This window comes from Gobio gobio, assembly GCF_949357685.1.
Source record: "Gobio gobio genome assembly, chromosome: 10".
NCBI lineage: Eukaryota > Metazoa > Chordata > Actinopteri > Cypriniformes > Gobionidae > Gobio > Gobio gobio.
Genome location: NC_137116.1, coordinates 23,564,635 through 23,584,326, shown reverse-complemented (window position 1 = coordinate 23,584,326; position 19,692 = coordinate 23,564,635). Strand labels below are relative to the sequence as shown.

At 38.9% G+C, this 19,692-nt stretch overlaps 1 protein-coding gene across 8 annotated transcripts in view; it reads right to left on the bottom strand.

Annotated features, from left to right (window-relative positions):
• Positions 1-19,692, bottom strand: part of ubap2b (ubiquitin associated protein 2b) — a 52,670-nt gene that overhangs the window by 18,677 nt on the left and 14,301 nt on the right. For 4 of the 8 annotated variants that reach the window (XM_079827923.1, XM_079827926.1, XM_079827924.1 and 1 more), the window contains exons 7-15: positions 16,332-16,392; positions 16,158-16,234; positions 15,848-15,900; positions 15,695-15,765; positions 11,899-12,085; positions 10,756-10,963; positions 7,656-7,891; positions 3,085-3,272; positions 582-726 (exon numbers count right to left, since the gene is read on the bottom strand). In XM_079827923.1, the coding sequence (XP_079684049.1) occupies positions 582-726; positions 3,085-3,272; positions 7,656-7,891; positions 10,756-10,963; positions 11,899-12,085; positions 15,695-15,765; positions 15,848-15,900; positions 16,158-16,234; positions 16,332-16,392 (1,226 nt within the window). The remainder of the gene's footprint in view (positions 1-581; positions 727-3,084; positions 3,273-7,655; positions 7,892-10,755; positions 10,964-11,898; positions 12,086-15,694; positions 15,766-15,847; positions 15,901-16,157; positions 16,235-16,331; positions 16,393-19,692) is intronic. The other 4 variants (XM_079827925.1, XM_079827928.1, XM_079827929.1 and 1 more) reach the window with 1 other exon arrangement.

The following is a 19,692-nucleotide window of genomic DNA, read 5'->3' as shown; positions in this document are numbered from 1 at the left end:
TAGATTTTTCTTTGTTTTGGTGAATTTGTTTGATACCATAATTTGGTTCATTTAATTTGTAAAAATGCAACTTTCTAAACTTTAATTCCATTCTGCATAAAAACACAATTGGTTTGACCAATGAAACAATATTTTTGATGACTAGTTAAGGACTTTAAAAATTCATTAAAATACACAGCGATTTACTAATGAATCTTTGATCACAAATCAAATAATTGATTTTCCTGGCCTGGAAAACCAAACATTTCTTGATACATCCAGGTAGTTGAATAAAATCAGTACAGCTCTGGATAGTTCAGTCATCTGAACAGTTACAAGCAATCTAATTAAAAGTGCGGTCACAGTAAAATTTCCATTGTTCCCTCACACAGAAATCACAAGTTGGGTCAACAGAAGTTGGTCAAAGCAATGAAGTAGTATAACCAAGTTGAACATGAGTGACATCTGCATGGGGAACTTAGTCCTCACGCAAAACTCTCAAACGTGCAGATTCCAATTGAAATGCCCATGAAACCTCTCAGAGGACCAGTAAATGTGACCGCACCTTAAATGTGAAAAGATGAAAAGAGTTTTGGTCATACACTGAGAGGGGTGGTGGCGGATGACTCCACTCTGTTGGCGGAGGAGGGAGCCAAAACAGAAGCAGCAGTAGTGCTCTGTAAACCCAGAGAGGCAGATGGGTAACTGGGCTCCATTACTGCTGGAGGCAAGCCACCTAGAGACTCGCTAAAAGGAAAAAGAAAAAGGATGACTTGATTAGAATTGCATTAAAGTCACTTGATAATGGAATGTTCTGGATTTTAATGTACATTTGCTAAATGTGGTAGAATCACTTACGAAATGTGGTAGAATCACTTGCATATAAAATCTAGTTCACCCAAAAATGGAAAAACTGTCATTTACTCACCCACATGTCATTCCAAAACTATGACTTGTTTATCTTTAAAAAAAACGACAAAGATATTTTTCATGAAATCTGAGAGATGTCACTCCACTGGAAGAACTTTCAAGATTCAAAAAGACACTAGGGCTGTCAAATAAAAATTCGAATTTCGAATATTCGTAGAATTTACAAAAAAAAAAAAAAAAGCCCATTCGAATGCAAAAACAGTGCATTCGAATTTTTGGTAGAGGCGCGCGAGACATGACGATGACGGAACTGACGCGGTTTGTTTCTCCAGTACAGCGGTGTGTGGCTGTTTTGTTCATTTAAAAAAGGCGGAAAAAACAGTGAGGACTCGGGAGTCAGAGAGAAAATAGGCGACATATAGCGTATACAGTCAGACACAGAGCAGTGCAGAATAAAGTAATCAGGGCTTTGGAGCATGAGATGGATATAAATTAAAGAGAAGATACGCTTCCTGCTGACGAAAATCCTCTCATTTGGTGGCAAAATCATGCGGTATAACATTATGCATCCACATATTGCGCAGCTGGCAAATGCATACTTGATCATACCTCCCCAAAAAACGCTCAGCACTCGCTGCAGGTCAAGTTGTCCGTTTGGTGTTTTTGAAGAACAATAATGTAGATGTTTATTGAGTGGAAATGAATTGTTTCTGAATGTCGGTTTGCTATTTTGTGTTCACGTTACGTTGCCTGTTGAAGCGCGTTTTCTCAGGTTACTGATGCACTTGCGGTTTTATGCACTTTTGCTACCTAATTTTCCTTACATGCTCATTAATGAAATTAACTTTTCAAACAATTGTTATTAAATGAAATATAATGCACTGTAAAAAGTGAATGTCATTTCATTTCAATAAAAGATGCGATGCTCAATTTGGTTTGAATTTGCTTGTTGCGCACGCTTGCGCCCTCTTGTGGGCATAGGGAGACAATACAGTGCTGTTCCGCTCTAAAATTAAGTATTGCCTTTAGAATTCTAATATAATTCAAATTGATAATATTTAAGAATTTCGAATTTAGCTTTTCAGCCATTTTGACAGCCCTAAAAAGACAGTAATCCATCTGAATGGAGTCATTTAATCGGAGTGTCCTGAATACCTGTTATTTACATAACACTGATCGATGCACATACAAGCTTCTCAAATTGATCACCATACTTGCTTGACGAGGTTTCACTAAAATTTCTTCATTTGTTTCGAAGGTAGAGTCTTGCGTGTTTGGAGCTACAGCTACACCAACCCAGATACATTTGGAATCTTTTTCTGTACGTTTTGGCCAACCGTTCACACTGAGACGCCATTTTTGAGTCAAACTTAGTGAGGCTTTTTAAAACGATGCAGTTTAGTCATGTGACCAATTAAGCCCAAAGCATGTTGTTTTGGTATGATTCCTAGTCTACACTTTCACTCGCCTTTGCAACTTTATAGTCTTGCCACCTTATAGTGCCCTATTATGGTTTTTCAAATATTACATTTCATGCAGTAATATACCTGCTTGTGAATGTTAACTGTCTGCAAAGTTGTAAAGTCGAAAGTGCACAATAAATAAAAAAAGTTAGTCTCCCAAAAGAAAGAATCAACTCTGAACCACCTATACAACTCTTTTGTGTTTCAAATCCCACTGCGTGATGGTTCTACATCACTAGAAAAGACATTTGCATAACACCTGCCTATGTTGTCCGCCGCGAACCGCTTGACCTGCCCTCAAATGTAATTTTTACTGACGACTGCTTCTCAAATCTCAGGGAGACTGATTTAGACAGACGGACTCATTCAACTAGTCGTTTGAGTATCATCGAAAAATGTGGTGATGTGCAATGTATATTATGAGAAAATGGAAGTGTTTTGACCTTTGATGCATGTAAACCTGTTGTTGGAGACCTCCAAAACAAAACTAGGAGACTTTAAAAAAGCATAATAGGGGCACTCAAAAAAAAAAAAAAAATTCCCTAAACATTTCAAAGAGGTGGAGAGTAAATGCCTGATGGAAAAAACATCAAAGCGCCTTACATTACAAACATGCACATTACCGTGATGCAAGCATTTGAAAACATTAGTGTAGATGCAGCCTGGAACAATATAAGGGTAAGGGAATGACAGTTTTTATTTTTGGATGAAATATCCTTTTAAGATCTTGTAAACATGCTAAAATGGAAGTGTCAAAGGTGGTCAGACAGACCTGATGGTGGTGGGCTTGGAGTACAGGCTGCACTGGGTTTGAGGAGCGGCCAGAGGTTCCTGACAGCTACTTTCTGATTGGTTCACATTTTCCACAGTGGATTCAGATCCAAAATCCAGTGCACCAAACTGCACGTTCAGCCCGGACATGTCAGCAGAGCCTGGCATCTCTACTGCCGAAGAGGGGATCTGGCAACCAAAGCAAAAACGACCTGTTCTTTAACATGAAAAGCCATTAAACCAGCGATCGGCAAGAATATCTGGCAGACCAACATGTGAACAATAAGAAAGCAAGTTCAGCTTCCTATGTATAAAAAAGATAGACAAGAAAGCAAAAAAAGGTGCCATGCTTCGTCTCATGGTGCGGTCTAATATTATATTTTTTGCAAACAGCAACAACTTTGTTGCAGATAAGACACCGGCTTTGCATTCACAAAACTAGGTAGGATGAACACAGTTGTCTTTCCATTCTTCATTGTATGCCCTATTTTCGCTATCAACTTTCCTCTTTAGACTCTTTGATAGTGCCGTTTTCTCTCACCTCACCAGCTAGCTTAAAATGTGTTAGTCACTTTGCACACACGGTGTAATAGCGTACCACCAGCATGCAAACAATTTTTTTTTTTTAATGCAGTTTAGTACGTGAGGATGCAAAGGAATAATTTTGAGTGTAAAGTAGGCTACGTCAAATAATTACTACAAGTTAGGCTCCATTGTTTAAAAAGCCAATTAAAAATAATACACATTCACAATATGGAAATACATTTTCTTATCAATTAATTTCTTAAAGGGGTGATGAATTGAGAAGTCAACTTTTCTTTGAGCCTTTGATATATAAAAGTTCATCGTGATATAAAAATATCCTGTAAGTTTCGGAGCTGAAAGCTTCCTTGTTAGTCAAAGAAAAGCTTTTATTGACACCAGGCCCAGAAAACGAGAGATCTCAGAATACGTCGACTACTGACGTCATAGAATACAGAAGCACCGTAAACAAGATATAGGTTGAGACTGAATTTGCAGACATATTGAGATTAAAACACAATGCTGTGCCTTCTATATTGGATCCGACAGGAATGGTGCAACACACATTTTTTAAATGTTAGTATTGCATTGTTGCAGATCATTTGATATCTATTGATTACATACCTTAGCATGCTGTCAGGCTGGACAATCCTTTATTTAAGGTGTTATTGGTTCATTCGTGATCAGACTCGGACTTGTAACGCCAGGGTTCGCAAAGTGTGTGTGTGTACGGGTCGCGGTTATTCAATGATCGGGCCGACCAAGTAATACAAAAATAACATTCCAATCAATCGCGGGTAGATGAGAGATGAATCATTGTGCTTGTTTGATGAGCCCTGTGAGCGTTTCCCCAGACGATTCCCACATGTACTGAGGGGAACGGAGGCTCATTAAATATGCAAATCGTATCCAATCCTAGCCGTGGGCGTTTACTTCCAAGTCCAAGGGTATATACAGAACTTCTTAAGTTGAATTTAATACCTTTTACTACCTTTTTTAATACCTTAAAAATATTTTTAATACCAGCGCAACTTCAAGCTGCAACTATAGTAGCGTAAATTAAATATCTTTCCAAATGGAATAAAATATTGCATCACAATGTAACAAGGTCATTATAACTTAACATCAACTGCCCACAGAGATGAGAATATAAATAAAGACAGAAGAGGAAGGAGACATCTTCATAGTTCGTGCAGTGTATAGAGGGAAACGAGAGCAATTTTCACGGCGCAATATCGATTTTTTTTTTCTTTTTCGTTTTAAATCATGAAGGCGAGTCAGTGGATATCACAAAAACGCAATGTGCGCGATAGTCGGTGAAGTCTCAAACCTAGTCAATTATTCACTACAGAAAGTGAAAGTAAAATCTGACAAGCTTTCGGCGCATATTCTCACAGAGACAAGAGATATCTCGTTATTTATATAAATCTGCTTTAACATATGCTGATAACGTATAGCCTATAATTGTCTGAATTTATATTCTTAATATTTCTCTTGTGGCCCATATTGTGAAACAAATTAGAAGAGAAGTATAGGCCCATTTCGTGTTAAACAAGTTGTTTTTGAAATAAAGCTGCTCTTACTTTCTGATAACACTGATATTATTGTAGTGTTCTGACATATTATAGACTGATAATCGTTTTAATTATAGGCCTATAATTCCTTGATTAATTGGGCAAAATGTATTTAAATAATGAGGAGTAAGCTAATCTATCTATTCTTTTATTATGCAGCGTCGGTTATGCATTGATGCATTATGAAATTATCACGGGGGCAAATTAAATGTAATATCAATTTAATAATAAAAGTAGGCCTACCCTAATAATAATAATCATTTATATACATAAATTGTAAATGCTAGATCCTCTTGATATCGATAGCTGATGCATTTGATAGGCTATCTCTTTTATAAGTTTTTTGCGCATATTTCACTCGTATAGTGAGCAGACAAGTCGCGCTCGACGATCCGAGCCATGGTGTGAGCACAAACCGTGAGCTTTGGCTTTACATCGCATGCGATCTACTCGTACAGTGTGAGTAGATAACCTTGCTGAAATCGCACAGTGTATGCCCAGCTTTAAGCAACTTGCATATATCGAAACAGCTCTTCAATGCCATCGCTCAAATATAAAGAGTGGTGTTTAGTTGCAAGGTCTACACACCACAGCACCTGATAGGGCATAGCGTCTGCTGTCTGACGTCTGTCACGCACCTGTTGATGAAGCTGCTAGGACTAACGTTAGGCCACTGCTGACTGCAGTGGTTTGAATCGGGAGAGCAGTCGGGGTTGAGGGCAAAGAACATTGATATGGGAAGCTGCTCGCTACGTCCGCGCATCCTAGCTTGGAGGCTGAATATGATTACATATGCAATTTGACGCCAGTCACCCCCACCCAGGTTATATTAATTGTCTTCTTGCAAACGTGGCAATAAGCCTCGCGGCTGTTGCAAACTACTGGCCTAAGCCAGTCTTTAAATCGTGAGTCCTCCAGCCAGAGGTCCGAAAACTTGCTTTTCCCCATGCTTTACTTACTGAATGGAAGTGAGCTCGCGTAGACGCGTACATGCTTGGCAGCAAGCCAGCCGGGTACCCAGTTTGTTTCAGCGCGCGCGCGCGAATGAACACCACCTCACATGATATCGCGCAGGTCCTACTCTCAACATATAAATAAATCCACGCAAATTAAAAAAAAAAAAAAAAAAGGCCTGTACTTAACACAAATTGAAAATTTATCTAAAAAAAATTGGGCTCGAAAATGTAATACCTCGTCAGATGACGTTCACTACTTTTTAATGCCCTTAATTTTGGCTAATTTAATTTACTACCTTTTACTACCTTTTACAACCCCGCGGACACCCTGAAGTCTTCAGTGCGGCACGCCCATCAGTGATGCGCGGGTTGATCCAAAATGAGCGGGTGCCTGCGGTCACCCGCGGTTACGAGTCATCCAAAAATATTTTTAATGATATTCGGGTCACGGTCGGTCGGGTCGTCAATAAATCCTTATTTACCTTTTGAATGTTGAGCGTTAACTTTTGAATAAATGCTGACGCGGGACAAAAATGCCCTATTTCCCAAAACGTTGAACTGAGCAATGCCATTGTACCATTTTAATAGGCTACTTTTAAACGCATAGCTCCGAAAAGTCAGTTTTATGTATTTTCTGAGAAGGGGCGGGATTTTTGCTGGGAAAGTCGGGGGAGAGACGCACACTTCGATTAGACTGGATAAACACATGCAGCATCTTAATTGTTAAGAAAATGAAACTAAATAAATGAATAAATCAAGCCTGTTTTACATAACACTAGGCTATATCATACAGCATTCAGAAAAAGAACAGTTTGCGCTCCTAAGGGCTTGCTGATTAATTCTTCAAGCCGGGTTGAAACATAAACATCGTGTTCATCAATAATATGCATCTAGACAGCTGAAATGGAAAATGATGGGCCGCCTCAAGAACTGCCTGCTCTCGCCGCTGCACCTCTGAGCGACACCGCGTCAGGGCCTGAAACATTTTCTCAAAGGCCCAATGACGCTACGATGAACATTTACTACTTTTAAAAAATGCGGGTCAGGAAGCGGGTCGGGTACAATATTTTCTTCTTTTTTTTTTGCGGTCCGAGTTGCGGGCGGGTTAGTTGAAAACGTTGGTCGGGTGCGGGTTGTTTAAACACTGACCCGCGCATCACTGACGCCCATCAAAACCGAGCGTTTTTCAGAGAGCCTCAAAACCAAGTCAGAAAATAGCCTATTACTTATTCATTATGATGTTTTTGAATGTAAAAACCATGCAAACATCATAAGTTGACCTCAGTAGACAACAGTATAAAACATTTTTTAAAAACCAGTTCATGACACCTTTAAATTATACTTTGATTAAGTTCTGGCCCGCCATCTAGTGGCAAATTTTTTTTTTGACCCGATGCCAAATATATGAATGAGGTAAATTTGTTAAATACATCAATGGCAGCCCACTTGAATCACTAATGCTCACATAAATGTTACAAGGCACGCACACACACACAGGGCTACAGGTTTACTTTTATTACCTTAGATGGAGGGGGTGCTCTCCGTCTTTGTAGTCTGATGTTTCTGGTTTGTGGCGGCTCTGCCGTGATGACGACAGGCTCACAGATGGGTTTCAGTGTTGGAGAAGGCTCATCATATGGGGGAAGTGGGACGGGGTCTCGGGCCTGAGCCGGCAGGTCCGACTGGAGTGCTGCATTTTGATGCTGGGTCAGATGACTGAGAATGGGAGATGGGTCGGGTTGGGCCTTTAGGTCCACTAAAGAGAAAGGATGTAGTCAATCTTTGTTTTTTTCAGACTTTCATAGAGAATGTATGTTCATAAATATTAGAGAACATGTAAAACTACTATATTGACTGCAACAGTCAATGGTAGGGCTGGGCTATATAGCCCAAAGGTGATCGATATATATCGATAATTACCACGATAAATGTCAAATATTTATTTATTTCAAATTTAAAGGCAGATTTTTGCTCCTAAGTGAAAGCTGTATAAACCAGACTGTTAATTATGGTTTTAAACTACTTTTTATTGTCAGAATATGACAAACACTTTAAATTACTTACACTTTTACACTTACAGTAATTTTTCCTTAACAAAATTAATTTCTTAATAGAAAAAAATGATATATATATCATATATATATATGCGAAAGAAAATATATTCTGCACATTTTGCAGTGCAGTATTAATAATATTGCATGTTTTATCTTAGAAATGCACATTTGACAGCGAGTTGAAAGTAGTAGTAGCTTGAGTTAGGAGGATGCAGATGTAAATGTGCAGTAGTTAGTGTCACAACAGTAAATTATGGATAAGATCGAAAAACCTTCTGACTGTATCATTGCGCTCAGTGTTTCTCCTGTTTGTCAGCGCTGTTCCATCTGGCTTTAAACTAGTTTAAATCACAGAGACATTTGTGTTTTTCGTTGAATGCATGTGCTTCTCACTGAATCTAACAGCGCTGTTTAGTGTTCGTTTGACCGATCAGAGTAAACGGATCTCTTCTAGTTAGCTTGCTGCCGTTTGGACTTTGACCGAGCGGATTAATGGTCTGTGACGCGGTTCAAATGAGTAACAATTGGTGCTACCTTTTATCAACAAATTTGTCGTCTTTGGATGATGACTCAAGGTTAGTTTCACTTTTGACTTAACGTTCGTCGCCGCTTCCACTCATTTTTTCCTTCTCATGTCGAGTCTTCTTTGCCAGTAGAGGGTGTACTTTTGATGTGCCCATTAAAAGCTGCATGCTTACTGGCTCTGACTGGCTGTTGTCACGTTTATTTCTGCTGTGCGATTGGGTGTTACAGTAATCTATATCAAGTGAAATGAGCAGAGCTTATCACCATTATCGGCCCAGCCCTAGTCAATGGCATTCAGTTGCATGTGTACATGTAATCGGATATTACATAGTGTAGACAGTCTATGCATAATACTTAGGGGTGTGACGAGACGAGATTTTTTACATAGTATTTTTAAGAAATCCTCAATGATGAAATACATGACTACAAAAATTGTGTAGGTGCATTTGAAATGTTTTAACTCATCTCTTGTAATGAATGTCATTTCAGTTCTACTTTCTGAGTATGAATTATGATATGCAGTAAAAGTCAACAAGCACTGTAAAGGTTTTGCCAAAGACTCAACTGACTGGCTTCTCTCCTGAATGATTGTCTCTTCTGACCTTAGAACTGCACACGAGTTGCTTTTGACCTCCTAATTGAACTCTTTTTTTCCACAAAATGATCGTATATATTTAGTGCAAACAATAACCATAATCAAAGTACTCAATATTCAAAGTGCAAATAGAGGGGATGCACCGAAAATAGCAACAATTGCACTTTCGGTGTTCGGCCGAATAAGTGAAAAGACCGAATAAATTTTACCGAACAATGAGGTTTTTGATGACGATCAAATATAGCAACCAGCGCGTGAGAGAGCCGCGCGCGCACTTGTAAATGCAGCACATGTCGGAAATGTGGAAGCAATAAGCCTTTTTTCTACTTTCGTCTGGCTCCGCAGCGTGAGCCTCCAACTGCGCGCACGCCTCATCCGCTTGGCACTCTGCGATGACATCATTTTTGCTTCACACACCCCTCACGCTCGTGCGGACGTATGGAGTATGAACAAGGCTTAAAGAAGGCTTTAAAGTGTCCGAGAAAGACGCAGATATGGCCGTTTGCAGACACTGTTCTGCTGAATTGTTTAAGCACCCATTAATGCAAGCAAGAGCACCCTCAATTGACACTGTAATATATTGACAAATGCTCCAGTGCATGCGTTTCTGTAGAACGTCAAATGTATCCATTTTCAACGTGTTTCTGCAGCAGTGACAGTTGTTGAGCTCTTGTACGCAATGGCCAATATGTTTTAAGTTAGTCAGGCTCCACTCACTGCTCAAACCGCCAGAGTTTTTATTCAGTTATAAAGGCTTGCAAAACCTCATGAACAAACAATTTTATTATTATTTGATTATGATACCTGTAGGCATAATAGTCCCAAGATAAGATGGCCAAATAAAAAAAATTTTATTTTACTTTTTTTTTTTTTAAGTTATATTGCGCTGTGTTTGTATAATGTCTGCTGGAATGCCAAAAATGTTTTAAAACATTTTTTAAATTGTAGTTGTCATTTATTTTAAAAGCAAGACAAAATGGTAAAAGTTAATTTATGCAATGGTGAAAATAAATGGGAAAAAAAAAAAATAGAAAAACCACGTTCGGTATTCGGCTTCGGACAAGTGTTTTATTATTATTCGGCTTCGGCCAAGAATTTTCATTTCGGTGCATCCCTAACAAATAGAGACCACATTTTTCTTCAAGCATGATACAGAGCTAAGAGATGGTTCCAACGAGATAGCTTTTATATTGGGCGATTTTCACATTCCTCAGGGAGCCGATTTCAAACAGCGGTAACGTGTTGAAATCACGTTTGAATGCGCGCTCGTTGTTTTTATTTCTATAAAAAGCCAAACTAGAGTGGAGGCGTAATGTAAACGTAGTGTTGGCAATTCCATCCTAACTTCACCCTCACACTCCGTCATTACAATATGACAAGACAGCTTTTCACCTCGACGAGAAATCTTGTGGCACGAGATCTCATCACACCCCTAGTAATACTCACAGTGAGCTGCTGTAACAGGGGTCTCCTTGGGTTCATTCAGGGTCATAGGTGTGGATTCAACAGGGTGTGGCATCGGAGCAGTGGATTCAGATGCAGCGCCATTGCTCAGGGGCCCTGAAATCTGACTGGACAGAGGGGCGATTCGGGGTGTGCTGATTGGCTCTGTTTTCTGCACATCATTGTAGGGAAGCCTGGATCCCGGCATGGTCTAGAAAGAAAGAAGAAAGTGCTGTCATGATACCAAAATTTCAGTAGTTAAAACCAAATGTCAGTAAAATGTCAATTATCGATACCAACTTCGATAAAGCAAAATTTTTTTGCCATTTAATATACGGTTTTATAATATACTGAGTTTGAGGCCTGGTTTCTAAGACAGGGCTTAGTCTAAACCAGGATTAAGCCTTAGTTCAATTAGGGCATTTAAGTAGCTTTTATAAACATTACTGATGTGCATCTTGAGACAAAACAATGGCACTGACATATTTTAAGTTATCAGTGCAAGCTGTTTTCAGTTAAAACAACTCAAATATGTATTTTAGTCCAGGACTAGCTTAAGCTTTGTCTGTGAAACTGGAGGTAAGACTTAAGTGTCATTTGTATCAAAGCACTGATCCTGGCTAGACATGTTTTTAATCATAAAAATTGTAAAGAAAATGCTACGTAATAGTGCGCACTATATAAATGGCAACTTATCAGTTATTTTTGTAAATTATTGTGATTTATCAGCCAACATTGAATATTAATTGTTTGAAAATGTAATTTATTCCTGTGATGGCAATTTTCAGCATCATTACTCCAGTCTTCAGCATCACATGATCCTAAATAAATCATTCTAATATGCTGATTTGGTGCTCAAGAAAAATTATCTTAATGTTGAAGACAGTTGTGCTACATAATATTTTTGTAGAAACACATTTTTCTTCAGGATTCCTCCAAAAAAAACTTTTTTGTAACAAATTTCTTTAGTCACTTTTTTTTCAAAATGATTTTATTTGACCAAGCCCTCACTTTTGAATGGATGTATATTGTGTGAATAATTATGAAAATAGCCAGAGTAACCAGAGTAAATAAATAAATCTGGGGCAAAGGCGCAGATTCAGATGTTGTGGTGCTCAGTGCCTTTATGCATGTCTGTGTTCTCACCGATGCAGCATGTGCATAAGTGCCAGCAGCAGCAGAAGCGTAGCTGTGTGTGTGCGCTCGGGTGGTGTACTGCTGGGAGTTGGTGAACACCAGGCTCTGGGAGAGAGTATCAGGGGATGACGGCTCCAATCCGACCAGCTCAGAGTCGCCCTCAGCCACCTTAGGCAACAGAGTGCCAAGATCCATCCTGAAGAGCGCAGACAAACAGTCAGACAACTACAAAAAGGCCATTGCTCTGTGATGCAAAACATTACAGATTTGTTTTCTATGGTTCTGCCCTATTGCAACTGATACTTCCACAACACAGGGGGGAAAAAAGAGAGGATATTCTAGGGGACTGCACATATACGTGCCTGCTCATCGGTGTCGCTGCTTGCTCAGTTGTAAGGCTTTATGCTTTTTTTTACTTCAGTTGCCTAACATAAGTCGTAAATTCACAAGACTGGGAGGGGAATCATACCTGAATGCTTGCCAAATAATTTAGAGCACACAGGTAGATGGATGTGTCTAAACTTGCTCTTCTTAAACATCTCTATATTAAATATTCAACAAGTAGTTAAGTACTAGCCAAACCAGGCTCTTTACCATGTAGTGATTTAGTGGTCAAAGCAAATAAAATAGTCAGCATCTTTGTTTTGTTTTTTATAAATATAAGTTGAACAGTTCCTGAACAGAGCCAACAAGAGAACAAACAAGTTGTATAGGTAATGATGACTAATGTGACAGTAGTAATTCCATTGTAATCCTTCTTGAGCTACTTAAATAAACTATCAATAATTCAATACGTAACTTTTCAAACTGACAAATAAATAGATGCATTTGTTAAATTATAATATAAATGTGCAGTTAAATATTTTAAGCTGCTCATTTTTAAATGTGCTCTTTAAAGGGGTGATGAATTGAGAAATCAACTTTCCTTTGAGCCTTTGATATATAAAAGTTAATCCTGATACAAGGAAGTTTTCAGCTCCGAAACTTACAGGATATTCTTATATGTAAAAAAAAAAAAAAAAAGCTTTTGACACCAGGCCCAGAAAACACTCGATCTGAGAATATGTCGACCATTGATGTCATAGAATGTAGAAGCGCCACCTCAAGCCCGCCCACCGACTCGTGGAGCTAAACAGGGTTGCGCTACTGAGCAATAAACATGCCGGTTCCAGCACACACACAAGCAAGACATTGCGTGTTTGTTCGCTTCATTTCACCGCGGAATCGATAGTAAACAAGACAGGTCGAGACTGGATTTGCAGACATACTGAGATTAAAACAATGCTGTGCCTTCTATATTGGATCCGACATGAATGGTGCAACACACATTTATGTGAGTAAATCATGTTTTTATATAAGTGTTAGTATTGCATTGTTACAGATCGTTTGATATCTATTGATTACATACCTTAGCACACTTTCACAGGCTCCTTTATTTGAGGTGTTATTGGTTAATTCGTGATCAGACTCGGACTTGTAACCTTATGGGCCAGGGCTCACAAAGCCCAACGTCTGTGTTTTTCAGACGGGCTACAAAAACAGCCCGTCGGCAGGCCAGTGATACATCTTAAATAGTGAAATAACATTCCTTTCTTGCGCGCGCGCGTACGGTTCGCGGTAATATTCACTGATCGGGCCGGCCAAGTAATAAAAAATAAAAAAAACCCAATTCCAATCAATCGCGGGTGGATGAGAGCTGAATCATAGTTTGTTTGGTAAAGGCATTTTGCGAGCCCTGTGAGCATTTCCCCAGACACTTTCAAAACAATCCCCACATGTACTGAGGGGAGCTGAAGCTCATTAAATATGCAAATCGTATCCAATCCTAGCCGTGGGCGTTTACTTCCAAGTCTTCAGTGCGGCACGCCCATCAAAACAGAGCGTTTCTTCAGAGAGCCTCAAAACCAAGGCAGAAAATAGCCCATTACTTATTCATCATGATGTTTTTGAATGTAAAAAACACGCGAACGTCATAAGTTGACCTCAGACAACAGTACAAATAAAAAAAATAAACGCCAGTTCATGACCCCTTTAAAACTTACAAATTGCTTTCCTTTAATCAATTTGTATTTGCTTTATCATAACGCCACTGTACACTTAACTGGCTGCTCCTGCTTTTTAACTTAATTTTTTTGAAATTGATAAATAAAAGCATTTGGTAAATGACAGTTAAATTAACTTTTTTTTTTAAATGAGTCATGTTGTTTATGCAGGTGTTTATATAATTAATAATTCATTAAAATATCATTTGTTGTTATATTTAACTTGTTTTAAAAGTAAACTATGCAACTTATTTAAAATTAACAAATTAAATAAGTCAATACATCAATCCTTCCAAAACACGTTGTCTTACCCTGATTGACTATGGTAATCCTATTACAAGCGTTATATTTTAGATCTAGAACGGTAATAAATCGCAGGAAATTGTGTAATACAGACAATTTGGGTTACACTATTTTTAGGTGTCCATGTTATGCATTTAAGCACTGTGTAATAATTAACATGTACTTACTATAGGGTAAGGATTGGTTTAGGGTTAGTTGCGTGTAATTATGCATAATGTATAGTAATTACTACAGTAACATGTAACAAGGACACTGTACAAAACAGTGTTCCCAAAAGTTATTCAGGCTACTTTTTTAATGTATGGTGTGGGAGTGGCATAGGTTAGTTGTCACAACGAGCAAGAAAGGTTGACAGTATGCTAAATCTTGAACTTCTAGGGAAATCACCCGTTTATATTAAAAAGAAATGCCAGAGAAGAGTCTGCTGACAAAAATAGAACAGACAGATCCTGTAATAAAACGAGAATCAACATTGGCTTGGCTTTAGGAGATGGCGAGAACTGAGGGATTTGAAATGTGATGAGATGGCCTTTTTATTACTCAACAGACGAATAAGGTATTTTGTAGCTCTCTAACAGAGTTCATTGTAAAGTATCATCTATTGTGGAGGGTCATTTCATTATGAATTGTTACAGAGCTGTGCTTGAATTTATTTTCAATTAAGTATTAGGGATGTGACGGTGAGGACATTTTTGTTGGAGCTCTGAAACGTCGCAAACTCGCGTCGCGGCTGGTGTGAATGGTTTTAACGCGAACTAGTCGTACACGAAATATTCGCTTTTTCCGCTTCGCTTTTTCGTTACGCGTCCGGTGTGAAAGGGCCTTCACGGTCGGATCATGCTTTATTAAGCAGACACGTTCAGTTATTTGTATTGTCTGTTCTCTAACTTAACTAAATTATTTTATTACTATAAAAAAAAAATCTAAACGACGGTGGGGCGGTGCTACGGTGGGCAAGTGATGTAAACGGTGTTGAGTCTGGACACCGGTAACACCAGCAACACCGACTATCGTAGCAAGCCTAGGAAGTATCATGTCTACAGTAACGTCTTCAGCTAATTAGCTTGGGATCCTTTCCATCTAAACTGGTTATATGTCTTAAGCCTAGTAGTGAATGTTATAGAAGCAGTAGGATAATCTTTTTTAGTTATTAGAAGAAACCATATTCATCCAGTCAGTTTAGTTCAGAGCCGAAGCAGAACTAAAACAATGTTCCTCCACAAAAATGCAAGCAGCTTTGAATTTTACCCGCTAGACTGCCAAGTTACATGGTGTACCCTTAAATAAACATGTCTATTTATTTGTCAATTTGAAGAGGGATCTGTAAAACTAAAAATGTTTAAATTTGAATACAAATATTTCATTCCATGTAATTTATTTATTAATTTTAAGTGGCACTCCTAGCGGTCCATACATCCGAGCTCTGTGCTGGAAAGTGCTGAAGCACAGGTAGCACTCACCCCTGTCCAGACTGCATGTGGTTCTTGGAGCCAAGAGCATAGGAAGCAGTGAACACTTTGGTCTCAGATAGCTGATAAATGGAGAAGTGAGCATTACACATTGACATCTCTTGATCAAGTTTTCCAGTTTCATTTTAACATAAGATGACTCACATCTTCATTCCAGTCTTCGGCAGCCCAATCTTCCAGACTGTCCTTCCAGGCTCCTGAAAGGACAGCCGAGTTAGAGAATGGTGTTTGGAGAATGGAATTTGGTATGATTCACGGTACATGAATCGGATACGAGATCAGCATTCTGATTTACCATCAATACAGAGCATGCGGTATGAAATCAATACAGCTAAAAACCATCTCAACTGACATCAATGCAACTCTGAAAATGGCTTCAGATATGATTAAGTGAAAAGCTTTAGAGAACCAACTTCCGCTCTATTAAAGAAACAGATCAATAAACTGCACTCACCTGCTCCTTCAGTAGTCTCATTTCCAGGATCCCCTGCCTCAGCAGAGCCGGTGTAGTCAGCAGGGTTATATGTCCTACTAGTCAATGACAAGAAAACAGGGTGGAGATTGAGAATGACCAAGAAGGTCAAGGGGGGGGCGTGGGGGGTGTTGAAAAACAAGTGTGAACACTCACCCCACTCCCTGAGAGAACCTGCTCATTCCAGCCCCTCTGCCTCTTCCTCGGCCTCCTACACCTGAGATGACACACCAATTAAAAGATTTACAGGTTGTCATTTACTTGCCCATGTGTCTTTCCAAGCAAGTACGACGAAGTCATTGATTCTTGTGTACATTTATAAATCCCCCCCACCCCCAGGGTTTCTGCAGGTTTCATCACGTCAAATTTAAGACTTTAAGACCATTATGAATTCAATTTAAGACCTATATCACGCAATACAAATTTTTATCAAAAAAATTGCATAAAGTAAAATAGTACAGTGTTTCCCACACATAGACTAATTCGTCGCGGTGCGCCACAGAATGAACACCGACCGCCATATATTGTGCGTCATTATACACGCTATTTAAAAACGCAGCGTATTCATTCATTTCCTCACACACACTTCCATTCGACCGTAAAAGTGAGGATTGCAAACTCACGCATTTGGAGCATTCAGGCTCTGTCTCACTCTCTCACTCTGCCGAAGTAAATCTAACGCCAAACCTGCTTTTGATATGAAAGTCTAAGCTTTTAAAATTTAATACGAAATTCAAACAATAAATAGCGTTTACGCATAATGGCATACAAGTTAAAGCCAGAGGCGTTGAAAAATAGTTGCGACATGCTCTCATCTCCCGGCGAAGTGCGGTCCCGTGGAGCGATCAGTAGTTCTAAACAAACCAGCGCTGTCAATGCATTTGAATGGCTTAAGCGGATACACAACAGCTTCACACTATACAGGTATTTGCAGCAATTTTTGGTTAACAGTGCAGCATAATGTGCATTGATAATTACGTCAACCATATTTACAGTAACATTAATGTTAACAATGTTGCATCTTCATCAGTGATAATGTTTTTTCTTGGATTTAGCCCTCAGGTATTCCTTACTCACACTTACACTCATTGTTGGTCAAATGTGACCATACACCTTTATTTTGCAATTAAATAAATGTTCTATATTTTAGTTTAATATTTATTGAATATTTTGAGGATATATTTTGGTACTAAATAGGCCTGTGCAATAATTATGGTCCATTAATAACCATTATCATTAATGATAATGATAATTATTTATATTACAATTAGCGTAGTAATTAAGGTTAAAATAGAGGATTCCAATGAAAAGAGGCAAATTATTGTCAATTTGTGGCTGGAAAAATCATAATTTTCATTTGTAATGCCATTATCCACCAGGTAGCGGTATGGCTCTTTAATAAATATACATGCATCTAGTTGCTCAAAAAAAGTATTGCAGATCATAACTGCTAACTTATTTTTAGGTTTTGCATTTGAATAAATATTTAGAGATGAAAAACACTAGATTTTTTTAAATGTGAGTTAAAATGTTAATAACTTGCATCCTAATATTTCTAATGATAAGCACACAAGTGAATACTAATGAATGCAAGCAAATATAATTTAACCCAAGAAAATTTTAAACTAGTGCTAAAAAGGCAAACTTATTTTTCCTTATATGTAGTGCTGGGTGGTATGACCAAAAATTTATATCACGGTATTTTTCAATATTATATCGTTTTCACTGTATTTGATGGTATTTTTTCCCCCTATGCATGACCGGGTGTTAACCACATTTTCTATTAATTGAGAAAGGATGCTGCAGTAGATTGACTAGAATGCACTATTTTACTGCCATGATGAGTGAATATTGTAGAAAAATTCCACATTAGAATTAATAGGCCTACAGGTTTACAAAGCCCCACAAAATGATGCTGTGGGGAGACAACCAATAAGACAGGCAACGCACTCATTACAGAAACATGCATATTAAAATATGACCATGGAGATAAAAAAAAGAAGAAAAAAAGAAGAGTTGAGGACACCTTAAGCATTTAAAAAATCTAACCCTATATAACAAACTGCCGAAACGAGGGAGAAACGCGGAAGAACATTTAAAAGGTTGAAGGATATTTGCAATGCATTTTAGAGCACTAGAGTCTCTGAACAAATGGCACACGTCAGTTTAACACAAAGAATAAAGCAGTTGCATTTTTGCCCATTCTTGTTTAAACTGTCAGTCTATTTATTAACTTACATCGTCTTGTGTAGCAGAATAACCCATTGTCTCATCACGGTCGTGATCAGACATACAGTTCAGTGTCCTTTGCATAACGTTACATTTCATTTGAAGACGACGTGATGAAATGTGTGCATACACGCTGCCGGTTTATGTTTAGAGCACTAGAGTATATGAAATATGTCCATAAAAAAAACTTTAACGTGCTCGCTCGGGTCTATATGTGCTATACGTGTAATCCATGTGGAGAAAGTTAATCTCAGCGCGCAGAAACCGCTCTCTCGTGCGCCGCGTGTAGTTTGAATTCTCCGCTGTAATCAAGGGCTGAATCCGAAATCATCCCCTACAACCTTAAGGCCTGTACACACCGGGACGAATATCGCACGCGCTTATCGCCAGGGTTTTTCGTGACGTTTTTCGGCGCGTCTTGAGTGTTCACACCCAAGCGATTTTCACTGGCGTTGCGCCGAGTGAACGTGCACATTCAGTAGATAGCGCTCCCGGCACACACGGTGGTGCTGCAGCACTTTACGCTTCTGACACTCGCTTGTCACACAGAAGAAGAAGAAGAGAGACAGTATTTACGTGCTTGCCAAAACCACAGATGTATTTATGTCTATGGCCAAAACCATTCACACACTTTTTGCTAACTGGCAAGCAGCATTAGCAGCCCATCTTCTTCTTTGTCTACTTATTACTTCTTTGTCGTATCAATGTGTGCTCGGCAAGACTGATTTTGTGCTTGAGCGCCACCAAGTCGTGTTTTACTGTCACTTCAGCAGCTCCAGGCACGTGAACAAAAGCGCCGATCTCATTGGTCGGCCAGTTTTTAACGCGCCGCGTCAAAATAAAAAAACAAACCCTAGGCGTTTTTTTTTTAAATGACGCTTTTACGCCTGGCGTTTTACGCATCGGTGTGCACACTCACATTGGCGCCCATTGTTTAGTCACGAGGCGTTAAACGTCGGCGATAAACGCGCACGAAAATCGTCCCGTGTGAACAGGCCTTTAAATAGGACATTTTTTCAGGGGACAGCCATCTGTAGTGGTGTCCGAAACCATAGTGGACGCAATTACACCGCAATAACGAGTATAAGCCGATGTACACGCAACGGCTGTCCGAATTCACTCACTCGTTTTCATTCACTCTTTCAAGTGAACAATATAAGTGGATAACGTAGGGAATAATACTGAATGAGGCTTTAGGGGGTGATTTCGGACTTACCATAGGCTGTGATGTGATCTCAGCTGTGCCATCACTACAGTACTACAGTGTAACGTGACCCGTCGAACAGTG